Raw genomic sequence first — 25,908 nt, 5'->3', positions numbered from 1 at the left:
AATTAAAGAGCTTGTCCACTACTTTTAGCATTGACCTATCCATAGGATAGATCGTCAGTGTCTGATCGGCCTGGGTCCGGCACCACAGGCAATCAGGTGTTATTAGTGTTGGCGGCGGCCTCCGGAAGTACTCACTTGTGGGTCTGGCTTTCTTCTGATTGTGGCTGCCTCTTGGTACTACACATCCGCCTTCTACCCTAATCAATGGGAGGCGGATGTGTAGTGCCCTGTGGCGGCCACTATCAGAAGACTGCCAGCTCCACAATTGTGCACTTCTGGAGACCAACACCAATAAAAGCTGATCAGTTGTGGTGGTGGATCCTGACCGATCAGACATTGACCTATCCTAAGGATAAGGCATCAATGCTAAATATCCTATCCCAATATGTAGTAGGTCTAATAATATTAGCAAATGCCTCCAATTAGAAATGTAGTATAGTTTTTCGGATTTACCATGTCTTTCCTCATGTGCAGGCATTGCAGGAACTTGGAGATCATTTGTTATGCCCAGTAACCTAGTAGAAGGTAATTTTATTTGTTTGGTCTATGTGGTGACCTTTTAATCTTCTCTTACATTTCCTGCTGCACTTAAAGTATCTCTTTTGTCTGTCACCACACGATGGCGAGATAACAAGCTGCCTTCCTATGCTCTTAGACTTGCCGAAATTTTTTTTTTTTAATGCCAATATAGTTCTCAATTTGCAGAAACACTATATTTTACAAATTTTAGCAGTTGTATCTTGTGTAGTATTTCTGCATAGACTGTTGGTATTGTATGTGTTCCCTTATCTTTCTGTATATTTTCTGTTACTATGAAGATGGGGTTTTCCCAAAATTAAAGTTCATTTTAATCAATAGATCTTGGAATAATAATAATTTCCACAATTGCATGTGTTTTACATATAATGTTCCTGTACTGAAATAATCTTATAAATGTGCCCCTGTGTAATGGCTGTGTCTGTGCCCCTGTGTAATGGCTGTGTCTGTGCCCCTGTGTAATGGCTGTGTCTGTGCCCCTGTGTAATGGCTGTGTCTGTGCCCCTGTGTAATGGCTGTGTCTGTGCCCCTGTGTAATGGCTGTGTCTGTAACCATACCACATCTCCTGGGCAGGGGAGGAAGGAAGAGAGTATACAGACATTACAGCAGGGGATCACAGCTGATTCTTTTTGTGAGGTAAAACATTTCACTGCCTGTTTTTAAACAATATTTTAACTCCAAGAAAGAATCAGCTGTGATCCCATGCTGTAATGCCTGTATACTCTTTTCCTCCTCCCCCCCCCCCCCCCCCCCCCCCCCTGCCCAGGAGCTGTGGTATGTTCAGACCATGTTCCTGCAGTCAGACACAGCCATTACACAGTACACAGCAGGGGCACATTTATAAGATTATCTCGGTGTAGGAACAATTTTTTTTAATCACATTCAATTGCAGATCTTCATTTTATTCACTAGATCCTGGAATAAAAATAACTTTTGTTCATGGCAAAACCCCTTTAATGCAATGAAGGATTTTATAAAATGGTGTTTAAAAAATACAAACAAAAAAATATTGCCCAACACAACCAATCACAGCGCAGCTTTCCTTTCATATCCCTGCTTACCCAGCTCACCCTGAAACATATACCGGACACCGGGTCCGAGCTTACCGGGATCTCTATGACCCAGTAAGGCATAACCGGAATCCCTGGAGAACTACAGGTCCCAGGTCCACCAGAGAGCTGATATGTAACAGCCAGGAGACACATAGGCCCCGTAAGCTGGGAGCGTGCACTCCAAGAGAAGGCCCTACCACAACGTCAGCCGGTGCAGGACAGAGATAAAGTTAGGCCTAGCTTCAGGCAGGTCAGAAACTTACTACGCAGAGGCAAGAAACAGGAGGCCCTACACCCGCTCATTGGGGAGGATCCTGATATGCACCCTTCACCCTACAGTGCTCCGGGATGTGCCTGAACTACCACCAGTAAAAGGTACTGAAGTGACTACCGTGTCCATCCCCGTTCGTGCTCTGACCCGGCTGGGTCTCGCCTGTCCTGCATCCCCCTCTCCGTACGCTGCCCTGAGGCCTAGCTCCACCTGTGGGGAGCTATACCATCGAGCTGCCTTATCACCGGCCTCAGTGGACTGCCGCAGCGCTGGTGATTCTCACCAGAAACCACAAGTGGCGTTACGAACTTTCATAGAGTTAACAAATAATCCCCTTTTAAAAGCTGACCCCAGGGTACGGGCCCGGGAGCCGACCACCGCGACATCCCCAAAGGCCCAGGTACCGAGTCGTCCCCATCCCCCTGGGTGTGTCAGATATGTTTCATGAGCCCAGGACCATATATATCTCTATTAAAGACACTAAAAGCAACATATTTTTATACATGCCCCTATACTGGGTATCCACAGATTACTGCATATTGCAGACAAAACACCATTTTTTTTTTTTTTTCTCATGACGGATTTTATTTTGGCATTCTCTTCTGCCTTTATTAGTAAGGTTGTAAGATGCTCAATAATTGCTGTAATGTTAAAGGGAATCTGTCACCAGATTTTTGCTACTGCATCTGAGAGCAGCATGATGTAGAGGCAGAGACCCTGATTCCAGTAACGTGACACTTAATGGGCTGCTTGCTGTAATTCTGATCACTGTTTTATCTGCTCAAATGGCAACTATAACCCTGCCCACATCACTGATTTGACCGCTTTCTGCCCATGAAAAGGGTACACACACATCTGCCACAGTGGTGGGGGCGGGTTATACAGAGCTCATTAGACTATGCTTGACTACCTGTCAGCAAGTTTACTAGTCCTCTAGTGATAATCTCCTGCAGATAAAACAGTGATTCTGTCAAAACTATACCAGGCAGCCCAGTGAGTGACACATTGCTGGAATCTGGGTCTGTGTCTCTACATCATGCTACTTTTTAAGTTTAGGTAGCAAAAACTTGATTCCCTTTTTAATGGAATATTTCCAAAACCCTATGGGTAGATTGTTCAGAGATGGTTTCCTGTAGAATAAATGGTTCTTAAGGAAGAGTTGACTTTATGCATAGGGATTCCTGTATAAGATTTACTGCTGCACACCCCAATGCTCAGAGTCTGGTAATTGTGGCTTTAAACTACTGCTCTAGCACGAATCTGACTGGACCAGTGTTAACAAACAATTAAAACAGAACTTTAAGCAAAGTGAAGCAAAATATGGTAATGAAGTAGATTACAAAAAAACCCATATTTTCAAAGGCTGGACAATAGTTATTTAAAGATTGTTACTCTTCTTAACAATATAAAATATTACTGCTGAAACGTCTATATTGTCAGTTCTCATGCACTGACTAAAGGTGGTCATACACTCTAGCTCTGTCAGTCAAATGATCATTCAGCTGACTACTGTCTCTGTCCCTCACCTCCCCAACAAAGCCAATACTCCTGAGTTTCCTGAGAGCGCTGCTGCCAGACCCTTCTGGATGGAGCTTATCTCCTTACTGAACTAAAAGATCTGCCATCAAATTCAAAGTTGAGACCCCTATATACAGTACAGACCAAAAGTTTGGACACACCTTCTCATTTAAAGATTTTTCTGTATTTTCTTCACTATGAAAATTGTACATTCACACTGAAGGCATCAAAACTATGAATTAACACATGTGGAATTATATACTTAACAAAAAAGTGTGAAGCAATTGAAAATATGTCTTATATTCTAGGTTCTTCAAAGTAGCCACCTTTTTGCTTTGATGACTGCTTTGCACACTCTTGGCATTCTCTTGATGAGCTTCAAGAGGTAGTCACCGGAAATGGTCTTCCAACAATCTTGAAGGAGTTCCCAGAGATGCTTCGCACTTGTTGGCCCTTTTGCCTTCACTCTGCGGTCCAGCTCATCCCAAACCATCTCGATTGGGTTCAGGTCTGGTGACTGTGGAGGCCAGGTCATCTGGCATAGCACCCCATCACTCTCCCTCTTGGTCGAATAGCCCTTACACAGCCTGGAGGTGTGTTTGGGGTCATTGTCCTGTTGAAAAATAAATGATGGTCCAACTAAACGCAAACGCAAACCGGATGGAATAGCATGCCACTGCAAGTTGCTGTGGTAGCCATGCTGGTTCATGAATGCCTTCAATTTTGAATAAATCCCCAGCAAAGCACCCCCACACCATCACACCTCCTCCTCTATGCTTCACTGTGGGAACCAGGCATGTAGAGTCCATCCGTTCACCTTTTCTGCATCGCACAAAGACACGGTGGTTGGAACCAAAGATCTCAAATTTGGACTCATCAGACCAAAGCACAGATTTCCACTGGTCTAATGTCCATACCTTGTGTTCTTTAGCCCAAACAAGTCTCTTCTGCTTGTTGCCTATCCTTAGCAGTGGTTTCCTTGCAGCTATTTTACCATGAAGGCTTGCTGCACAAAGTCTCCTCTTAACAGTTGTTGTAGAGATGTGTCTGCTGCTAGAACGGTGTGTGGCATTGACCTGGTCTCTACTCTGAGCTGCTGTTAACCTGCGGTTTTTGAGGCTGGTGACTCGGATAAACTTATCCTCAGAAGCAGAGGTGACTCTTGGTCTTCCTTTCCTGGGGCGGTCCTCATGTGAACCAGTTTCTTTGTAGCGCATGATGGTTTTTGCAACTGCACTTGGGGACACATTCCAAGTTTGCCCAATTTTTCGCACTGACTGACCTTCATTTCTTAAAGTAATGATGGCCACTCGTTTTTCTTTACTTAGCTGCTTTTTTCTTGTCATAATACAAATTCTAACAGTCTATTCAGTAGGACTATCAGCTTTGTATCCACCAGAGTTCTGCACAACACAGCTGATGGTTCCAACGCCATTTATAAGGCAAGAAATCCCACTTATTAAACCTGACAGGGCACAACTGTGAAGTGAAAACCATTTCCGGTGACTACCTCTTGAAGCTCATCAAGAGAATGCCAAGAGTGTGCAAAGCAGTCATCAAAGCAATAGGTGGCTACTTTGAAGAACCTACAATATAAGACATATTTTCAGTTGTTTCACACTTTTTTGTTAAGTATATAATTCCACATGTGTTAATTCATCTTTTTGATGCCTTCAGTGTAAATGTACAATTTTCATAGTCATGAAAATACAGAAAAATCTTTAAATGAGATGGTGTGTCCAAACTTTTGGTCTGTACTGTACTTTAGATGTTTAGCAAATCCTGCTGAGATCAGCAGGTTCCCCCAACTTTTATGTTTATGGGAAGTGTTTACTGGTGAGCTTGTGATGGGCTTGAGCTTGTACACAGCAGCCAGTCTGAACAGAGCTTCAGCAGCCACAGCCTTTTTTTCCTTTTTTACTTCAACCCAGTAGGCAACTTGCATTAATTTATCTTCAGCCATCCGACACAGATTTAAAGTGGAAATAATTATTACTGTGCTACAGTGCACCCAAACAACCATGTCTCAATAGAATCATAGGGTTATATATGGCTGACAAAAAGCATAGCTACTTTTGCACTTGCTCCTGTCTATAGGTTGCAGCTCAGTCCTATTTCTTGATTGGATTGTTTATTCCTGGTATTACAGGTCAGTGTAAAAACTGCAGTGTAGAGAGTGTGTGTGTGTGTGTGTGTGTGTGTGTGTGACTTTTCTGCACCTATTTTGCAAATTGGGTTGATTGCGGTTTTTTTACATGAATATTTAGCGTGTTTTTGACATTGCATTTATGATCTCTTGTTGGTATTTCATATGACCAAAGCTGCTTTCCTGCTTTCTTTTTGATACTTTCTGCTATTTGGCTTTGACACGCAGTGTAGGTCAGTTTACGCTGAGTATAGCATAGTGGACAGATTTGTATAAATCTCATCAACTTTGCTGGAACTGTAAGACACTGCATTTCTGGTGTAGTGAAAATACACAGCGTCAAAAACTCACTAAAATCTTATCGTGTGCACAGAGCATTAATCTTACTCTAATATAAAATGTCAACGAAACACCCAAACCACTGATCGATTTTATAACCTTTAAAAAACTAGTGTAGGAAGCTGTATGGGTCACAGCACGGCTGGGCACACCTTGTGTCCGATCTCCATTTACACGTTGCCTGGAGCCCTGTGTGACAGCATCGCCTCCCACCTGCTCTTCACACCCAGTAAAGCAGCTGTGTCCATGTGACCCCTGCTGCCTGTTTTGCTTGGAATCAATTAGAGAAGTTGTGTTTTTAGGGTGGTTGTCATGACAACAGGGAAACAGCTGGATGAAAGGGGCATATTGTATAGATACGGGAATCAGGCCGATGGGGATCCCATGACTTAAAAATTGTATAATTTTATATGGTAAAAGACCATTTGAATAATCCTTAAAGAACTCTTAAAATGTGCTTCCCTTTAATATTTAAAGGGAACCTGTCAAAATAAAAATGCAGGCCCCATGTTATAGAGCAAGAGGATCTGAACAATTGACAGTTTTATGGGAAAAAATGCACCACAACTTGTTTTTTTTTTTTTTTTAATTTTTTTTATTTCTCTTCTCATTCTGGGCTTCTTAGTCCAGTGGATTGTCTAAACGGTGGCTTAGTGGTTAGCACTGCAGCCTTGCAGCGCTGGGGTCCTGGGTTCAAATCCCACCAAGGAGAACATCTGCAAGGAGTTTGTATGTTCCTCCCACACTCCATAGACATACTGATAGGGAATCTAGATTGTGAGCCCCAATGGGGACAGCTATGATAATGTATGTAAAGCACTATGGAATATGTTGGCTCTATATAAAAAAATAAATATTATTATTAATATGTGACTGTCAGTCTTGCTTATAGAAGTGTGCATACGGAGTAACTGTCAATCACTGATGGGACCACCCACTTGAGTAAAAAGACCAAAATAAGCCAAAGCTAAACTTGGTAAAATGTATTTTGTACTACCTTTTGTTTCCCCCTTTAAAACTAAAATCCGCCTGTTCCCCTTCTGCCCCATGACATGCTGCCTGCATTTCAGACTACACTTTTCGATGTGACAGGTTTCCTTTAATATATACCGGGATTTACTCCATAAGATTACCTAGTGGTCTTGAGATGCTTCATTATTTATAGAAAGGAATCCCTCTGTAGGAGCGTCGTCTTATTCTGCGGCTCGGCACCTTTTGAAGTTTCAATCTTCCTTTGCTTTCCAGAACTCCCCTATCTGTATCTCTCTGGTCGTGTAACAGCTGTAGGAAGCCTTGGCAGTATGTTACTGGTTTGGCTCTTGGCGTGTTTTTTGTGGCGAGTTACACAAGGGGATGATACGTGTTCATCTTGGCAGAAATGCAACTTTTGTGGGGATTGATGCCGAGCAATTGCAATGAAGAAAGGCAGAAGAGATTTCCCCTCGTGCATCCGAACAACCCCCTCCTTAATGGCACAGTATTCGGATTCCAGGCGTCTCTGCTCTCATATTTATGCGTCCCCAGGTGACCCATAAATTGGAACGTGGCATGTTCACTGCTGTGAATGTATAGACACTTAAGCTGTTCCTTCTGAATTTTAGTTTTCTGACCTAGAAGTAACTTCTCTCATGGATTAGGAGTGGATAAATATTTTAGAATATTTTCTCGACTTGCAATCGTGGTCCCCGTCGGTATTTGAGTTCTGGCACAAACTGAAGTCTAATGCTTTATTTTAAATGCCATCTTTATCACTGTCGAATAACCCATTATTGCTTCACAGCACAGTATGTGTTCCCTGGCTAGCTATATACGAGATCCTGCCCATAACTTATCATTGTAACTTGTATATTGTAAGTATACCAACTACCATTGTGGAGCGCACTTCTGTACATGCAGATAAGAAAATCACTTTGAATCCCTGATGAGTTGATGTTGGGTTGAGTTCACACTTCCATGTATGAGTTGGTCTGGATCTGTTGTATAACGTATGCCGCCAGGGCTTCAGTGATGGGAGTTTGCAAGTTTTGCCCTCGCTGCTTGTGGATCGCCACTGACCAGGGTGCCAAATTCATGTACCCATTGGCCCTGACTCATCAGTGATTTTCATAAGAATTCTGGCATGAATTACTTTGGTAAGTTGCTACATTTTTGTACATCCTCAAGTTGCCCAAAATGTTTAGTGACTTTTGGCGTTTTCACTCCAGTTTTGCCAAAATGGGTGACATGGGGGCGTGACGCTATAGCTCATCTAATTCATGTCGCGCTATAGCGTTCCTTATGCCAGAGAGTAAGATTAGTGGCGAGGTGCACGCCACTTTTTTCTGATCCAACTGATGAATTAAAGGGAATATTTCTGGTGAAAATTATTATTTTTTATTTTCCCTGTAGATTGCGAATAGTATCCTAGAATATGTATCCTGTTCAGAATATGTAATGTTTATTGCTGTACTTTGTCCCGTTGTCTCACTGTAAGCCCCGGACAATTCCCTCTGCATCGGTATTACTGAATTGTCCTAAACTTACCACGGGACAAGGTACAGCAATAAACGTTTACATATTGTTTCCTATTTCAGGATACTATTAGTATGCTACAGAAAAATCACCCAACAGATTCCCTTTAAGAGGCATGTGCCGCTTAAAGGGAATCTGTCACCCCCCCCTGGGCGATATCGGACCTCTACTATGGCTATACAGGGTATAGAAAAGTAAATCTATACTTGCATGTATGGCCCATAGCAGAGGTCTGATTGCAGAGAAAAGCACTTTAATCAATTATTTTTTCCACAGGTTTGGCGTTCGGGGGACGCCAAGCAATCCCTGCCTATCTGCTTATTATTCCCCTAAATCCCCGCCTCTCTGCTTAATCATATCCCACCTCCCCTGCATGTCACAGGGCCCTGTGACGTACGTGCCTTGTGCTCCCTGACTTCCGGGCATGCGCAAAGCACCGCTCACACAGAGCGCGCTTTGCTTCATCCCAGCCCCGTCTACCTGTGCTCTGCGCTGCAGGTTTCTATTGCGCAGGCTCTGGAAAGTGACAGTGACTTCCCGGCGCCTGCGCAATAGAAACCTGAGGCGCAGAGCACAGGTAGACGGGGCCATACCCTGTATGGCCATAGTAGAGGTCTGATATTGCCCAGGGGGGTGACAGATTCCCTTTAATGAATTACCTGCCTTTGATTCCAGCATGTCCCCTTAGCAAGACCAGCATGAAGAATTAGGGCCCTACTCTCCCTTTTTTTTTTTTTTTTTTTGTTTTTTTTGTGCCTGTCTCAGTCATTAAAGAGGTGGTCCACTACATTGTATAATGCCCCCATTGATTTACACATTTGAACTATTTTTTTGTAAATCCTTTCTGCTGTCATATTGTATGTGCCTGTGAGTGGTGCTATCTTTGCTCGCTCACTCCGCATCATGTGACCCCCTCTGACATCTGCTGATGTCATGTCAACTTCTGGACCCCCTTGCGTCACCCAGGCATGACCCAGTTGCATGCACCTCATGGGCTGTTGGCGGTGTTTCACTGCAAATCACAGCCCAGTATCCAGCGGGCGCTTTCTCTCCTCATCTTTCATTGGCCACAAGCACGCGCTGGATACTGGACTGTTGCGTGTGGTGAAATGCCGCCCAAAGCCCAGTCAATCATGGGGGTGCTTGCGACTGGGTCACGCCTGGGGGAATCCAGGAAATCTGGAAGTTGACGTGAACACAGTGGATGTCACATGGTGATTATATCATTTGGTCGTTGATAAGTCTTAAGTCTATGGACATTTTTACATGTCTCATTTGCAGATACAAGGCCGATTACATGCACTGTACACAATGATTGTATTAAGCCCCCGTCTCACATTGCGATATCGCTAGCGAGATCGCTGCTGTGTCACGGTTTTGGTGACGCAACAGCGACCTCACCAGCGATGTCGCTATGTGTGACACTTTGCAGCGATCAGGCCCCTGCTGTGAGGTCGCTGATCGCTGCAAAGTGTCCTGGACCATTTTTTGGTAGTCTCTCTCCCGCTGGTCAGCACACATCGCTGTGTGTGACCAGTGGGAGCAGCGATCAGGCTGGTAACTATGGTAAACATCGGGTTACTAGGGGCACACGCGCACCTAGTAACCTGCTGTTTATCATGGTTACGAACCTGCTAAAGTGAGCGGTAACCTCCCGCTCACTGTAGCAGAGTGGTAACCATGATAAACAATGGGTTACTAGGTGCGTGTGTGCCCCTAGTAACCCGATGTTTACCATAGTTACCAGCCTGCTCCTGCTTCAGCAGGCTCGTAACCAGGAGCAGGACATCGTGGAAAGATTCTTTCCACGATGTCGCTGCTCCCCTGATCGTTGGTGAGCCTGCCTGTTTGACAGCTCACCAGCGACCACATAGCGACGCAGCAACGATCCCTGACAGGTCGTATCATTGTCGGGATCGTTGCAGCGTCGCTAAGTGTGACAGGGCCTTTAGTGATTTTGTCCCCATTATTGTTTGGCAGCACATCCCCCTGTCAACACAAAATGATGTGCTGCCAATAACTGATTTTATACATGTATAAACTTCAAATCACTTGTTAAAATGAATGCGCGTTTTGCTTGTTGTAAGCACACTGGTATCAGATTATCTGCTGGTGGAGATAAAGACTGCAGTCTCCAGACACTTATTCTCCCATTATTGGCTAATTTAAAAAGGGCTATGTGATGAAAATTCAAGGCCCAAGAGGGTGACATACCACCAAGGCCTTAAGGGGCAGTAGATGACTCAACTTTGGCATATCACTGGTGAAAGTCATGTACTGCCCATTCAGGCCCTGACACAGTTGTCAGTTTTTCCTGGCCTGCTCCTTTATCCAGAATATGTCAGTGCTAGAAAAGTTTTTGTTTGAGGTAGGGGCTGACCTGAGTGCTCCTGACAGCCCTCTGTTACTGTATTGTGTATGTTGGCAGGAGATTGCGGTTTGGAGCTTGTCCTATCTAAATATGTTTTTGTTGCAAAGACTTTAACTCCAGCACTGCTAGGGCAGCCTGCACCCTTATGTAGAACTGTACCTTTAGGCTATGGATAATTGTTATCCAAATAAGTGTTCCCCGCATTGCTTTGGAATAAAATATTTTCATGGAAATTCTTTGCATTGGTGTGATCTGTGCTCTGCATGTGTCCAGCTGTGGTCATTGCAAAATCAATGTTGCCTTGAAGGGGTTGGCCACTACTAGGACAACTCATTCTCATGCCCCATGTTTGACACCAATAAAAATAAACCCTTTTCCTCCTGTGCCGCGCCGTTGCAGTGGTGTCGACACTCGTGTTCCCGGGGCTCACGTGCAGTTATCCGCGCTGGCGTTATTGTCCCCGCTTTCAGGCGTAGAAGTAATTATCAAGAAGTGGGCAGACAGCTAAATCTCTCACTTCCTCTTGATTACCTATACATCTGAAGGCAGGGAGAATGACTCCAGCACTGATTGGGCTCCGAGCTCACGTGTCATAACGGCATGTGAGCCCCGGGAACGCAAGTGCTGGAACAGCGACTGCAAGGGAGGGGTGTGTGTATTATTTTCTGGGTCAAACATGGGGAATGAGAAGGGGTTGTCCTAGTAGTGGACAACTGCTTTAATCATGTGATGTTACAGGGATTGTCCAGTTATTTTAAAAAAAAAAGTGTGTGATAGACACGCAAACCTAATCTAAATTTTTTTTTTTTTTAAAAATGAGTAGACTAGATCTATCAGAACTTGCTTATCAATTTCAAGAATCAAAGAGGAGTCCCTTCTGAGTCAAGATGTCATCCAATTATTTGACTGAAGGGATTTGATGATTTTGGCCACAACCCCTAGTGTCTGCTCATAATCTAGGTTTCTCGAAAAGTGGACATCAGGTACAATATACTGAGTATAGGCGGGAGGGACTCCTGCAGTGAGGGTGGGAGGTCACACTGGGTGGTCACTGTTACAGTAGAAGAAAGAAAAGGGGCAGAAAAGATGCTGGGAAATATAGTTTAGATCAAAGAGGGAACTGCTTCCAAACAGGAAATGCTCCTGATGAGAAAAGTGGCTATAAACATCATCTGAAATCCATAAAATCCAACATACCACTGGCAGACTATTTTAAATTTCCTGGACTTGGGAATAAAAGAGGATGCTGCCTATAAGAATGTAATATTGTATATGTTCATTAAAATATTGAATCAAAATTTCTCATTTGCGTAGAATAAGCAAAAGGAGCCAAATGTACATTGACATTTCTGCTGTTGTTGCATTAATTTCCGATAGTTACGCTGATACAAATCATATATTGGAAACTTTCCGCAGATCAATATCTTTAATTGACAGATGTACAGCTATCTAAATTTTTACAGTGTGCCGCTTCCCTAGAATGTCAGGATTTGTTAGCGCTGATGTATTACAATGGCATTTCCCATTGTATTCACTTCCTTGTTAAGACTTGGAGCATTTTTCTGTACACAGATTTAATCTCGGCCAGAATTCTTTACATTGTTATGTTGATTGGGGTTCCATGTCTCCCCCTCTTTTCCGGAGCCCAGGGTTACAATCCAGATGCTCTCCATAGGATAATGTTGCCATTTCCGTCTTTTCAGTTGAGATTTCTTTTTAGTAAAGAAAAAGAACAATGCATTTCTAGACATTAACCCTCCCTAAGCAGGTTTCTTAGTTTTCAGGCTCTTCGTCAACACAATGCATCCAGAGTCGGGGAAGGATGTTCATTTTGGCGGCTGATTATTGCTCTGCTGATGCAATGGCCCAAGCATGTCTCTGGATTCCAGGGGAAATGGGAAGCTTGGCTGTTTCCCGCAGGGAGGAGACGGTCTAGGTTATCTTAATGAAGTTGGTGATTGATCTATGCACTGATTTCAAGCTTTTATTAATTATTTACCTTATGGAAGACCCTTGAGCTCATTGAAAATTGATTTAAACTTGTGATATTTTACTTTACTTTCCATAAATATAGATTATTTTAAAATAAGCCGCCATGTACAAACTTTACATGGCCCATTATAAGGCTATTGCGTTAATAAAATGCATAATTGCAGTCCTTTTTTAAGGGGGTTTTAAGGCGAATCTTTTCATAAAATAAGTAATACATTAAAATGACAAAAAAAACCTTGCAGAAACGTGATAAATTTGCCTTTCGATCCAACGCTGCAAGTCTGTTGGCTGTCCTGCAGTCGCGATGTTCCAACTACTCTCTCATGACTGCTGCAGCTATTCTCATGTCAGTCGTGCTACCATCACGGCTGAGGCCAATGTCTGGCTGCAGTAGTCATCTGAGGATAGTCTGGACATTATTCCTGCAGGACTGTTCCTAAAGTCCAGGAAGATCATCAGGGCAAAAGGCAATTTTACCAGGTAAGTAGAAGGTGGGTGAAAACCCTTTTGAAATTATCGCCTATCCCTTGGATAGATGAGATAATGTGCTTATCTCTGAGACACATATTGACTCTTCGAATGAGGCTATGAAATGCCCTGTAGAAATGGACCATTGGTTGTGCATGCTCCCCACCGCTCTGATCATTGCCAGTCTGCCAAAAATCACCAAGCATGGACTTCAAACTTTTTCTCAATGGCTAGAAAACTAAGAACCTCTCCATTTTTAAACATAGTTCTGCACTGGTGACGCAAGGCTGTCATGTTCTGAATGATGTGTGACTATTTTCATCATAGAACACCATAATTTTAAGTGTTCTGGTTTATCTCTGCCTTGATCTGTAGACTGGTCTTACTCTTGATCAGATGCACAGCATTTTGGCATAAATGACTCTAGTCTACAACCATTGCACTAAACATGAAAACCAACATGGCAATACAACGTTCACATGTATCTGCCTTTTGAGATAAAACGTCCTAAATTAACTTTTTTATTTTTTTTGCCAAATTAAATTTTTCATTACAGATATTGTGTAGTTAGTTAACATGTGACTGCATAAGCCCAATATCAGTCAAATCCAATCATGATCTCAATGGCCTGCCCTTAGTTAAATTGGTATTCCGATCTCAAACCTTTATCCATATATCAGGATGACTGTTCGCATCGTCTGTCTGCCTGGAGGAGTCCAGTCTGGGCCACCAATGCTTCCATTTGTATTCCTATAGGTTAAGTCTCGGCTAGTTATCCTGCACAATAGCATTGCATATGTGGCCCTTGAAGGTTAACTGTTGTATAACTTGGGATAGATGTAGAATAGATCTTTATTCAGTGAAGCCGCTGATACTTGGAATTCTTTTCTCCATGTAATGTTGTGTGTAAATGATCACTGACTTGCACGTCAGAGAATATGGTGCCATTGTGCTTTCATAAGACTGACACAAGGCTCTGTTCATATGGACGAGCGTCATTGCCTTGAGCAAAATTATCTACACAATTAATGTGTGATGAAGATTCCTTTTCTGTGAGATTTTCCATTTGTTGCAGTTTGATTGAGATACTGTTCAGTGTTGGTAGTAACTTTATAGAACGTTTCATTGGAGGGCAAAGGCGAATATTGCTCCCCTGTGAACGGGCAACAGATTTTTAATAATTACTGCAGTCAATAATGAAAAAAAAAAAAATCTTAGATTACAAATATTGAACCTGGCGTCCTATATGGTTGAATTAAATGCCATATGATTAATAAAGCTTGTGGATAAGTTTTTTTTTTTTTTTATACTAGAATTCCTCTTGCATATAACTGCAATGACCTAAAGGAGCTACATTAGGACATTCATTTTCATTACCTGCTTGAGGTTGGCTCTTTGCAGCTGCTATGAGATAATACCATAATAGAGTGCACCTGTGACTCCTCCAAGTCCTTCTCCACACGTTAATAGGATCGTCTGTTTGGTTGGAGTTAGAGGGGAAAATAAGGTTCCGGTTTGAACACCTGTATGTGCATCAAAGGAGCCTTCTTAAGTAATAAGCCATGCATGACAAAAGGTAATTGGCTGGGGATAAGGGCTTTTATTTGACATCCAGTTGATATTCCCCATACCTGAATCTTCCCTTAGTTTCTTATACGCTAGGATGTTTGCAGAAGTCCTTTATTACTCATTCCTGACAACGTTTTCCTGGTGAACCCTGTATGTGAGTTTTTATATAGTGTCATGAATGGGGATTTAGATGTCTATGGCTTCTTCCGTCTGTGTCCAGCTGTTTTTAATATTTGCTTTAGTTTACAGAATAACATTTGATTTTTGGGCTATCCAGTCTTACACATCCTTAGTCCATTCCTTTTATATTGGACTACACAATCCCATCTGTTCTGTACAAATTGTTCTACAGATGCCAAATCCATGATTCTTCCACCTCGGCAGAATGGAGACTGCATGAATTGTAAATCCCAACTTCATATTCCTTTTGGCAGGGAATACCAATGTTTTATTTCTGTTGAACGGACTTCTTACAAGTGGAATGCTTTGCTAACGTTTTTATGTTCCCGGTCCTTTCATAGTATTGGGTATTTTCTTGGTTTTTCTTATAAAAGGGCACAAAACCCAATGTATAGAAGGCTTATAAAGGAGCTGCTAAGATCATTCACATGCCAGTGTATGGTTTCCTAAACTGCATATATGTGAGATAAAGAGATCAGGTCAATCAGATCATTGAAGAGTATTAAGTCTGCTTCTCCTCATCGGTCTTAAGTTGTGGGATGTTATTTATGTGTTGGTGATAGCATATACTAGGATGTGCCAACATGAAGTGATTGCTGAGGGTTGACCTCTGGAACTCCCCAATCCTGAGATTATATGGAGCCATACTGCAGCAGGTAGCTGGGACCCCCACTGGGCATTACAAGCCACCTGCTACAGCATGGCTCATTTGAAATACATTGGGCTAGCTGCAGTCCCCTGCACAGCCAGCTGAGCCAGAATGGCTACTGTGCAGGGAAAAACTGAAGAGGACACTGTGTGAAAGCAGCGATGCAACCCCTTTATTCTCAGGATTAGTGAGGGTTCCAGAGGTCCGATCTGTAGTGATCATTTAGTCATCGCATATCCCAGTGCGCAGGAAAAAAGACAGATCTGTAACGTGTGCCCTATTCTGCACTTTGTGTGATTTATAGCAATTAAATGTACAAATCTAATGCACACATCGCAGAAACACAGCAGAACCAATTTCATAGGGCGGGAAATAACTTGTCGATATGTTCTTAGTGGGTGGGAGGAAATCGTAATACCTGAAGGAACCCACACAAACATTGGACACTTTAAAACGAATATGGCAGAAAGACCTGTGGGCCCCTTCAGGCACCAGGGCCTGGGTGCGACTTCTGCCTTAGTCCCCACTATAGGTAGGCTTCTTCCCAGGACCGAAATGCTGCAAGGCTCACATGCAGACGGAGTCTCCATTCTACTATTCTAAATACTTTTTTTTTTTTTTCAATCAGGTTATCTAAATTTTAGAAATGTGTACCAATATAGAGCATCATTACTGCCATTATTCTGCAATGCAGGCCCTTTCTCAACAAGCAAGTTGATATGGGTCAAATTCATCTCCCATTAGATATTTATTTATATTAAATTTATTGAAAGCTAGTCTTGACCTTTTTTATGGTGAGCGAGGAGACCTCAATGATATGAAATTGACTTGTAATGGCAGCGTATTCTACAGCTTTACTCCTTTTCTTTTTGGTCTCACATCGATTTACTTCTTTACAGTGTCAGCATCCTAATTGGAGCTCCCAAGGCGAATACAACTCAACCAGAGGTAGTCGAAGGAGGAGCTGTGTATTATTGCCCATGGAAGAGGAATGCTAATGACTGCACGCCAATTGAATTTGACAAAGAAGGTAACTTCTAACCTACCAACTCTGCTTCACAATACAAAAATTTACAAATTATTGCAAAAGGTGTTTTTTTAATGCAGATTTTTTTTAATTTAAAGATGGGAGTAAAAAAATATTTCCTTTTTAAAACTATATAGCTTTCCTTACAATGAAGACATTTTATTAAACTTATTAGTCATATGAGCACCTTTTTTCTGTCCCATGAAGCTCAATATTGATAAATAGATGAGATTATTAATCTTGTTGTTCTAGTCCATCAGATCTACTTTAACATGGTCCTAATATAATAAACTGGTGTCATTTTAAGATAGTCCTCTAGCCTTTATGTATAATTTGTACACCATAACAAAGCTGGTCCAAGTACATTTCTTCAGTAGCCTCTTTCTAGGTTCGTAGATGTTGTAAATCGCCCTTTGTGATCTGTTGAGTCTCTCATTTTACCAGTTCTTTCTTGAGTAAACCTCATTTGGAGAATTGCCTCCAGGCGACCTTGTTCCTCGTCACCACATCAAGGCGGTTGAGCTCACCTCTCGGGTTGTTCTGTTTGAAGGTGCAGATGTAGAACAAGCTGTCAGAACTTTGGCATAAGCACTTTTTAACTACAGATGACATCACTGCGATAAGCACATTGCTCTTAAGTCTTCTCTGTTCTGTAAAGTTACTGGATAATTAGAAATGATAATTCTATAAATATAAAACTTTTGAACTTTTTGTGGTGATGATTCTGGCCCAAAGCTGTATCGAGACAGCATTTCTCCAGTTACGTCTATTTTCAGATAATTGCCCGACAGCTGGAGAAATTAGCAGAACCTTAGATCTATTTTTTGCCCAACAAGTACACTAGAGGGTCCACCACTGTCCCACAAGTTTTTAGAGTCTGCTAGTATTTCACAAGACTAGCAATGATCACTTAATAGATTTGTCAACAGATCAGGCTTTCTTTAACTATGATATGCATGTGATTGTGTGTCCTTGTCTATCTTTTATCTTTATCCAATTATTTCCCACCATCAATCAATTTGCCAAACTTTGATGTATCTTTAGTAAAAACCTTTAAGCTATGTTCACATGTCAAATAATCCTCCTTTGTCAACGGATTGCTGGTGGATCCATTCTAAAGTTGTGCCGAAACAATTTTTTTTCAACTGGATCTTTGTTGTTGTTGTTGTGTTTTTTTTTTTTTAATATTGAAGTCTATGAAAAAGGATCCGTTAAATAGCCATCCACAAAAGATCTTTAAAGCTGGCCATGAACATGAGATGGCTGATGCTTGGCCAACATCTGTGTCTCCCAGTTCCCCATATGTCTGAATGCTCAGCTGAGTATAAGCAGTTTTTTTTTCTACCCTCTGCCCATTAAAAACATGAGATCAGTGACTTATTTTCCCTGAAAACGCAAGGATCAGTTGAATGGTCATCATCTCGTCTGAGTATCTGTCAGGGGAGAGCCTGGAGGCCCTCATAAAAATCGGCTGATTTCAGGCGACTTTTAATCTAATGTTTTATGGGGGACTTTAGTTATTTTTAGTTCGTGGACTAAACCTTTTTAATCACTTTACTAATGGAGGTAAACTGAAAAGAATTGTCTGAGATTTTAAAGAAACCGCTGCATTTTCCAGAAACTGTGCCCACTTGTCCATTGGCTTCATTGGGTATTTTAGTTAATCTCCACTCAAATGAATAAGCTTGTGCTGCGATTCCAGACACAGCCCATGTACAAGAGTAATTTTTTCTTTTGCTTAAAGTTAAACTGTTAATGTTAGTGGTTTAGTAGCCACAAACCTAGCATGTGACTGAGGTTTAGCATTTCCAATGTACCCTTTTAATAAAGAATAGGGAAAACTGCTGATTTTGACAGTACAGAGATGCAAAATTGCACGGATGAATAAAGCGGAAAAAAATGCCGACTTTTTCACTGTGAGATTTGACATATTTGAAATACTAAAACCTGAGCTACATAATGTTAGTGGTTTAGTGGCCTCCAGACCTCATAGAAGGTTCCCCATAATGATCCCCGTGGAAATATATTCCATTTTTGTGTTCTGGAATGATAGATGCAAACGAACTAGAGCAGTGTCAAACTCCAGTCCTCGTGGCCCCTCACAGGTCATTTTTTCAGTATTTCCATAATGTTGCACAGGTGAGAGAATTCCTGGTGCCTTGATACTTCCACCTGTGCAATACTAAGGAAATCCTGAGAACATGACCTGTTGGGGGCCGTGAGGACTTGAGTTTGGGAAACTCTAATGTTAGAGGGTCACAATTCCGAGATCATCGCTGTGGCTTTAAATAGAGTTGAATGTTGTCTGCAGTTTTCCACACGCCTATTCTTGTATGGTCTCAATAAACTATTTTGTGTATTTATAGGCAACCGCAAGCATACCTTCTACTCTGCTGATGGGAGTTCAACTACACGGGAACAGGTGGATTTTAAATCTGGACAATGGTTCGGAGCAACTGTCCGCTCACATGACAAGTTTATACTGGTACATATCACTTTCTGCTCTTCATCACTTTCATGGATGTGGCTACAAAAGGACAGGAAATCTGAAACAAAAAGGTTTCTATTAGGCTATGTTCACACATAGCCTTTTTTTTTTTTTTTTTTTTTGCTGCGTTTTTTTTTCTGCAGCAAAACCTGATCTCTTGCCAGGAGGTTTAAGGATTTCTTGGGGTTTTTTTGGTGCATTTTTGCTGCCTTTTTTTCACGGTCCTTTTTCTCTCTTTTTGCATGTACATAAAGTTCAGTGAAAAAAACAAAAAACTTCTGATTTTGGCACAAAAAAACGCTGAAAAACCTGACACTTGCATTTTTGGTGTGCTTTTTTTCACCACCCATTACTTTCAATGGCTGAAAAAACACAGAGCATGTCACTTCTTTCAATTTTGCACAAAATCCTGAGCAAAAAAACCCCAAGATGTGTGCATGAGACTTCTGGAATCTCAAGGACTTTGCTGGTACTGTAAAATGCAGCTGAAAATTTGCATCAAAATACTCTGAAAAAAGATGTGTGAACATAGTCAAAAATTGATTAAAAAAAAAAGTCAAAACCGCAAATGTTGTAGCCTCCCGTGCAATCAGCACAGAGACTTACAAATGTATCAGCGGAAAATGTCATTTGGCAGGTAGACTTGGCAATGCACTTTGTCTTTTTTTTATTAGTTACTGTACAATTCTTTTTTTCCTTTGTTATAGGCCTGTGCTCCTAGATACAGCTGGAGAACAATAAAGCAGAATGTATCTAGTGACATGGTGGGAACTTGCTATTTGTCGTTTGACAATTTCACCAGCATTTTGGAATATTCCCCTTGTCGCACAGGTAGGCGACGGTCTTCCATTTGGTTATTTGTCCAGACCTTTCTAGTTATTTTGTGATTTTACTTTTTTGTCTTCAGATTTTATTATCCTTTAATTGTTTGGTTTACAATTATTATTTTTTTTTTTAAGATTATGAATCTGAAAAAGGGCAGGGATACTGCCAAGGTGGCTTTGCAGCGGAGTTTACAAAAGTAAGTTAATTTAAAACATGATTTGACATTCAATGCTTTTAGTATGTAAAATGTATAGAAAAACTGATCAACTTTCCAGGACTTAAATATTTAAAATTATTTTTTTTCTGAATATAAAACCTAGAGTGGAAAAATTCTCCTGGGTGGACCTGGAAGCTATTTCTGGCAAGGTAACCTTCTAAAGTCATGTTATAGCAAATATTTATGCCAACTCCGATACAGTTTGTGGCAAGCCTCTAGCATTCTCCAAGGGATTTTGCCATTCATTTCATTTTTAACTAAAATGGACTTCTAATTTTCACATGGCCACTGTTTTCTATAAAAGGGAGTGATTATGGAAATAGTGTACAGACAGGTTATCTGTAACTTGTTGCTGTAAATAATCAATACAGCTAGATGTCTGCTGCTAATTTATAGGCAGTATTTTAAGGGGTTGTCCAGCCTTAGGATACAAGTCTTCAGTCATTTTGTGACTGCAGACTTGTGGATCCTCACATCTCGCACACTGGGCACTGTGAGGGTTTTCCAGCGGCAGGCACGTTACTGGAAGTATGTGATTTCCATACATGTGGTCACTTGCCGACTAGACATGAGTGGCCTTGCTCAATGCAAGTGTATGGAGCGAGGCCTCTAGTTGGAATGTGGCCGGAAGTGCGAAACTCCTGGCACCAGAGAATCCTCACAGCTCACAGTGTGTGCGATGTGAGGATTCACAAGTCTGCAGTCATATACTAACAGACTACAAGTCTGCAGTGAAAGGGTGAATAACCTCTTTAACATTGCTACACATAAAGCGTTTTACTTTTTGCCTGATTTATGTAGGCTGTGCAACTCCCCTCCCCCTTCAACATATAACATGCTCTAAATTTTATGATGCTTTGCCTCAATATCTAAAATAATTCACTGGATGCTTTTGGAAAATCTGAATTGCATCAAAAAGCCGAAGAGCTCACTGATGGTGTTTCTTTTTTAATGTAAAAATCTTCCTTTTTTTTTTTTTTTCTGAAACTTAAGTGCAAACCCACCCCCTCCCCCCACATTAACTGCATCCAAAGCAACACAAATTCCAGTAAACCAAACTTGTCAACATCTTATCAAAGTTTTGTTTACGGTTCATTTTTGATAGAAGAGTAAATTTGCACTTGCACTAATGTGAATGTTTCCCTACGTGTAGGTCAGGTTTTCGCTGCTACTCCAGCTGACATCGAGAAGGACTTCTACAGTGAATATTTTATCCTGGAAATCAAAGGACAAATGCAGACCCGCCAGGTTTATCAAACGTATGACGACAGTTACATGGGTAGGCGTCTTACCATCTTTATAATGGAGCAAGTGGTTTGCAATTGACTGTACGTTTTCTAATCTGCTGTATACAATTTTATTTTAGAAGCAATATTACTATTTTGCATCCTATGGTCATGAGACTTTATTTACGAGCCAATATATTGACCAGTACTCTGCAGCAGCCAATAACTATGTATAGAGCTGTAGTGTTCTGCTCCGTACATTACAAACAACTGTCCATTGCCAGAGCAAATGATGGTTAATTGGTGGAGGAGCTAGGAGGCGGCCACCAGTGCATCAATTGGACATTCACTACTCATTTAACAAGACTTAGGGCAAGGGTTTGTGTAGTTTTAGCACACTATAAAATGTTTTATTTTACTAACGAGATTTCAGTGCTTGGATCCTATAATAAATATTATACACTGCTCAAAATAATAAAGGGAACACTTAAACAACACAATGTAACTCCAAGTCAATAACACTTCTGTGAAATCTACCTGTCCAGTTATGAAGCGACACTGATTGTGAATCAATTTCTCCTGCTGTTGTGCAAATGGAACAGACAACTGGTAGAAATGATAGGCAATTAGCAAGATACCTGCTATAAAGGAGTGGTTCTGCAGGTGGTCACCACAGACCATTTCTCTGTTCTCATCCTTTTTGACTGCTGTTTTGGTCACCTTTTCATTTGGCCATTGCTCTCACTCCTAGAGGTACAGTAGCATGAGGCGGTGTCTACAGTACAACCCACAGAAGTTGCTCAGGTAGTGCAGTTCATCCCCGATGGCACATCAGTGCGAGCTGTGGCAAGAAGGGTAGCTGTGTCTGTCAGCACAGTGTCCAGAGGCTGGAGCAGATACCAGGAGACATGGAGGGGGCCGTAGCAGGGTAACAACCCAGCAGCAGGACCGCTACCTCCGCCTTTGTGCAAGGAGGAACAGGAGGAGCACTGCCAGAGCCCTGCAAAATGACCTCCAGCAGGCCACAAATGTGCATGTGTCTGCACAAACTGTTAGAAACCGACTCCATGAGGGTGGTATGAGGGCCCGACGTCCACAGATGGGGGTTGTGCTCACAGCCCAACACCATGCAGGATGCTTGGCATTTGCCACAGAACACCAGGATTGGCAAAGTCGCCACTGGCGCCCTGTGCTCTTCACAGATGAAAGCAGGTTCACACTGAGCACATGTGACAGACGTGACAGTCTGGAGACGCCGTGGAGAGCGATCTGCTGCCTGCAACATCCTTCAGCATGACTGATTTGGCAGTGGGTCAGTAACTGTGTGGGGTGGCATTTCTTTGGAAGGCCGCACAGCCCTCCATGTGCTCGCCAGAGGTAGCCTGACTGCCATTAGGTACCGAGATGAGATCCTCCGACCCTTTGTGAGACCATATGCTGGTGCGGTTGGCCCTGGGTTCCTCCTAATGCAGGACAATGCCAGACCTCATGTAGCTGGAGTGTGTCAGCAGTAGAGATGAGCGTTGTTCTACTCGAACTGTTCGCCAATCTCAAATTCGAGCTGTTTTGGGCGGTGTTCGAGCCGTTCGGCGAACACGAACAATTTGAGAAAAATTTGGCTGTTCGATAACTGTTCGTGCACCAAAATCATAACTGGATTTTTTCTCAGTAATGATGAAAATTAATGTTAATACGCAGTTTGAGTGTACAGCGGGGTGGGGGGAGGGGCAGGGGATGGATCTCTGCAGGAACAATGAAGATCTCCATTTTTTTTTTCTCTTTCCCGCATTTGCAGTGGGGAGGTGCAGTCTGTCAGCCTATCAGCAGCGCACACACGGAGCGAAGTGCTTTTTTTCACACAAGCAAGGGCATGTGTCATTGGCAGTGTATGTCACATGTCCTTGCCCTATAAGACCAAGCCATTTTCCCCGTCGCCACCATTTTCTCACTGCTGCAGCTCCGTGTTAGACGGCACCGCTGTTGCTGTGTGCGCTATACCTTGTTAATTTCAAGCCAATTTTCGCACAAATCTACAGATAGCTTGGGAGTAGGGAATAGTTGTGATTGCAGTCCTTTTAAGGACTAGGTTACAGCATTTCCTACGACTTTTATCAGGCAGGTCTGTGCTCTTAAATAGATTGTGGGAGTAAAGACTAATTGTAATTGGAGTCCTTTTCAGGACTAGGTTACATCAGTTCCTATCAGTTTTTGCCAGGCAGGTCTGTGCCAGTGCTGTGCAAGTTTTTTTCACAGCATTTGGCTGAATCTAGCAAAGCTAATCCTTTTTGGCCTATTGCAGAGTGTGTTAGTCAGTGGAGTAGCCTATCTGTGTTGCAAGATATACCACCTGTGTATAGAATACCAATTTTTTTACTGCACCTAGTGAAGTAAAATCTTTTGGGCATAGCATCATTCTATTAGTCCATCTATACTGACCTCCATCAGGTTGCAAACTGAATATAATTTTTTTCTGCATCTAGCTCTGAAAAAATATTGGGCTTGTAGCTGTGTGTGGGACTTGTTCTATTAATCCATCTATACAGACCTCCATCAGGTTGCAAATTGAATATAATTTTTTTCTGCATCTAACCCAGCCAATAGTTTTGGCCTAATACCACAGTTTGGCCACTCAGCTCTGCTCGGTTCCCATCCATTGTTTTTTTGTGCAAACAACTCCAGAGTTGTGAATGTTAACCACCAAAATGAGTGGAAAAAGGCCTGCTGCTGGTGGAAAGGGGAATAGGCGTGTTGGGAAGGGGAAAAAAGGTTGTGTCCGTGGGGTAGGTGTTAAAGCAACAGTAACATCTGCAGAAGAAAGACCATCTTCCAGCCAAACTAAAATGTCTACTTCTTTTAGCGGACAATGTGATAAGATCCCTTTCTTACGGCCACGCCAATCGCTACAAATTCCAGATGAGGCACAAAAACAGCAGGTGCTTCAACGGATATCAAGTGCTCCTTTAAGTGGGCTCTCCTCCACATCAACTTCAACATCACAAATACTCCAGTCCTCAAAGGTGTCACCCCAATCGCACTTGCTTCCTCACAGCTCCCAAATCTCCAGCTGCCCGTCTGAGTATGAGGTAGAACAGATGGTTGAGTCTGCAGAGCTGTTTACTCATACTATAGCCTGGGAATCAGAGGTCGACTCCAGCGCTTCTGTGAATCCAGACGAGGAAATGATCTGCACTGATGCCCAGAATCTTTATGAGTCGGATCCAGGACCAGACGCAGAAGGTTCTGACCATAATGTAGACCCTCATTCCCAAACTGTAACTCCTGTTGGTGGAGACAATGAGGAAGACGATGATGAGACTCAAATACCTGATTGGAGCGACAACTTTAGTTTTTTGTCAGGGCAGGAACAGGTTGGCTCTGAGGACGACGGGTGTGATAACGCACAGGGTGATGATGATGAGGTCGGAGATCCCACTTACTGTCAACCCACAGTCAGCCAAGAGATGAGGTCAGCAGAGGAGGTGGAGGAAGATGCTAGTGACGACGAGGTCAGGTTGCGCCTTCCTGGACAGAGACGTAGTACTGGAAGCACGTCAACAACTGCATCCTCAAACACAACTTTGCCTCTCACCACAAGTCGTGGTGGCTCTTCAGGTCGCATGGGTGCTAAGCCTTGCATAGCCTGGGCATTTTTTCAGATTGATAAAGATGACCCAACTCGTGTTATCTGTAACATTTGTCAGCAAAAGCTAAGTAGAGGCCAAAAAATACATAGTTTGAGTACTTCATGCATGAACCGGCACATGGACATGAAGCATAAGTTGCAGTGGGAAGCTCAGTGTGCTACAATGCGGCCTAGCCGGCCGGGCCAACCACCGTCTGCCGTATCTTGTGCATCCGCGGCCTCTTCATCCTCTGTGACTGGGGGGACAGCAGTCACACCTGTTTTGGGGCGCAGACCTGCCACCTCTTTACCCGCAACAGCCAGCGTGATTGGCAGGTCATCATTTTCTTTGGAGGTGGTAACACCAGCTGGTGTTGAGCGCTGTCTGACATCGATAGCACCACCTTTGGATCAAGGCAACCTAACATGTCCGCCTGCATCTTCCTCACAGACCGGCAGTTTGCCGGGGACACCCTTATCAACCCCGTCTAAGCACAATAGCCAGCCCTCGGTCCCTCAGATTTGGACAAGTAAAAGACCATTTCCTCCTAGCCATGAGAAAGCTAAGAGGTTGAATTTCACCATCTGCAAGCTCTTGGCTACAGAAATGCTGCCTTTCCGCCTGGTGGACCCAGAGGATTTTCGAGACCTTATGTCCGTTGCAGTGCCCCAGTACCAGATGCCCAGTTGGCACTACTTCTCAAAGAAAGGTGTGCCTGCGCTCCACCAGCATGTCGCACACAACATCACCGCTTCTTTGAGAAACTCTGTGTGTGACAGGGTGCATTTCACCACAGACACTTGGACGAGTAGGCATGGACAGGGGCGTTACATGTCGCTGACTGGGCACTGGGTAACTATGGTGACAGCAGGACAAGGGGCTGCTGTCCAAGTCTTGC

General features: G+C 42.7%; 1 protein-coding gene across 1 annotated transcript in view; it reads left to right on the top strand.

Annotated features, from left to right (window-relative positions):
* Positions 1-25,908, top strand: part of ITGA5 (integrin subunit alpha 5) — a 122,685-nt gene that overhangs the window by 44,483 nt on the left and 52,294 nt on the right. Inside the window, exons 2-7 of the mRNA XM_073663161.1 lie at positions 16,504-16,634; positions 18,998-19,116; positions 19,827-19,950; positions 20,079-20,140; positions 20,265-20,310; positions 21,315-21,440. Coding sequence (XP_073519262.1) covers positions 16,504-16,634; positions 18,998-19,116; positions 19,827-19,950; positions 20,079-20,140; positions 20,265-20,310; positions 21,315-21,440 — 608 coding nt within the window. The remainder of the gene's footprint in view (positions 1-16,503; positions 16,635-18,997; positions 19,117-19,826; positions 19,951-20,078; positions 20,141-20,264; positions 20,311-21,314; positions 21,441-25,908) is intronic.

The sequence above is a fragment of the Phyllobates terribilis genome, unplaced genomic scaffold (genome assembly GCF_046119375.1).
Source record: "Phyllobates terribilis strain yellow unplaced genomic scaffold, ASM4611937v1 Scaffold_2__4_contigs__length_985480577, whole genome shotgun sequence".
NCBI classification, from domain to species: Eukaryota; Metazoa; Chordata; class Amphibia; order Anura; family Dendrobatidae; genus Phyllobates; species Phyllobates terribilis.
The sequence above is the reverse complement of the archived record's forward strand: the minus strand, read 5'-3'. Positions and strand labels throughout refer to the sequence as shown.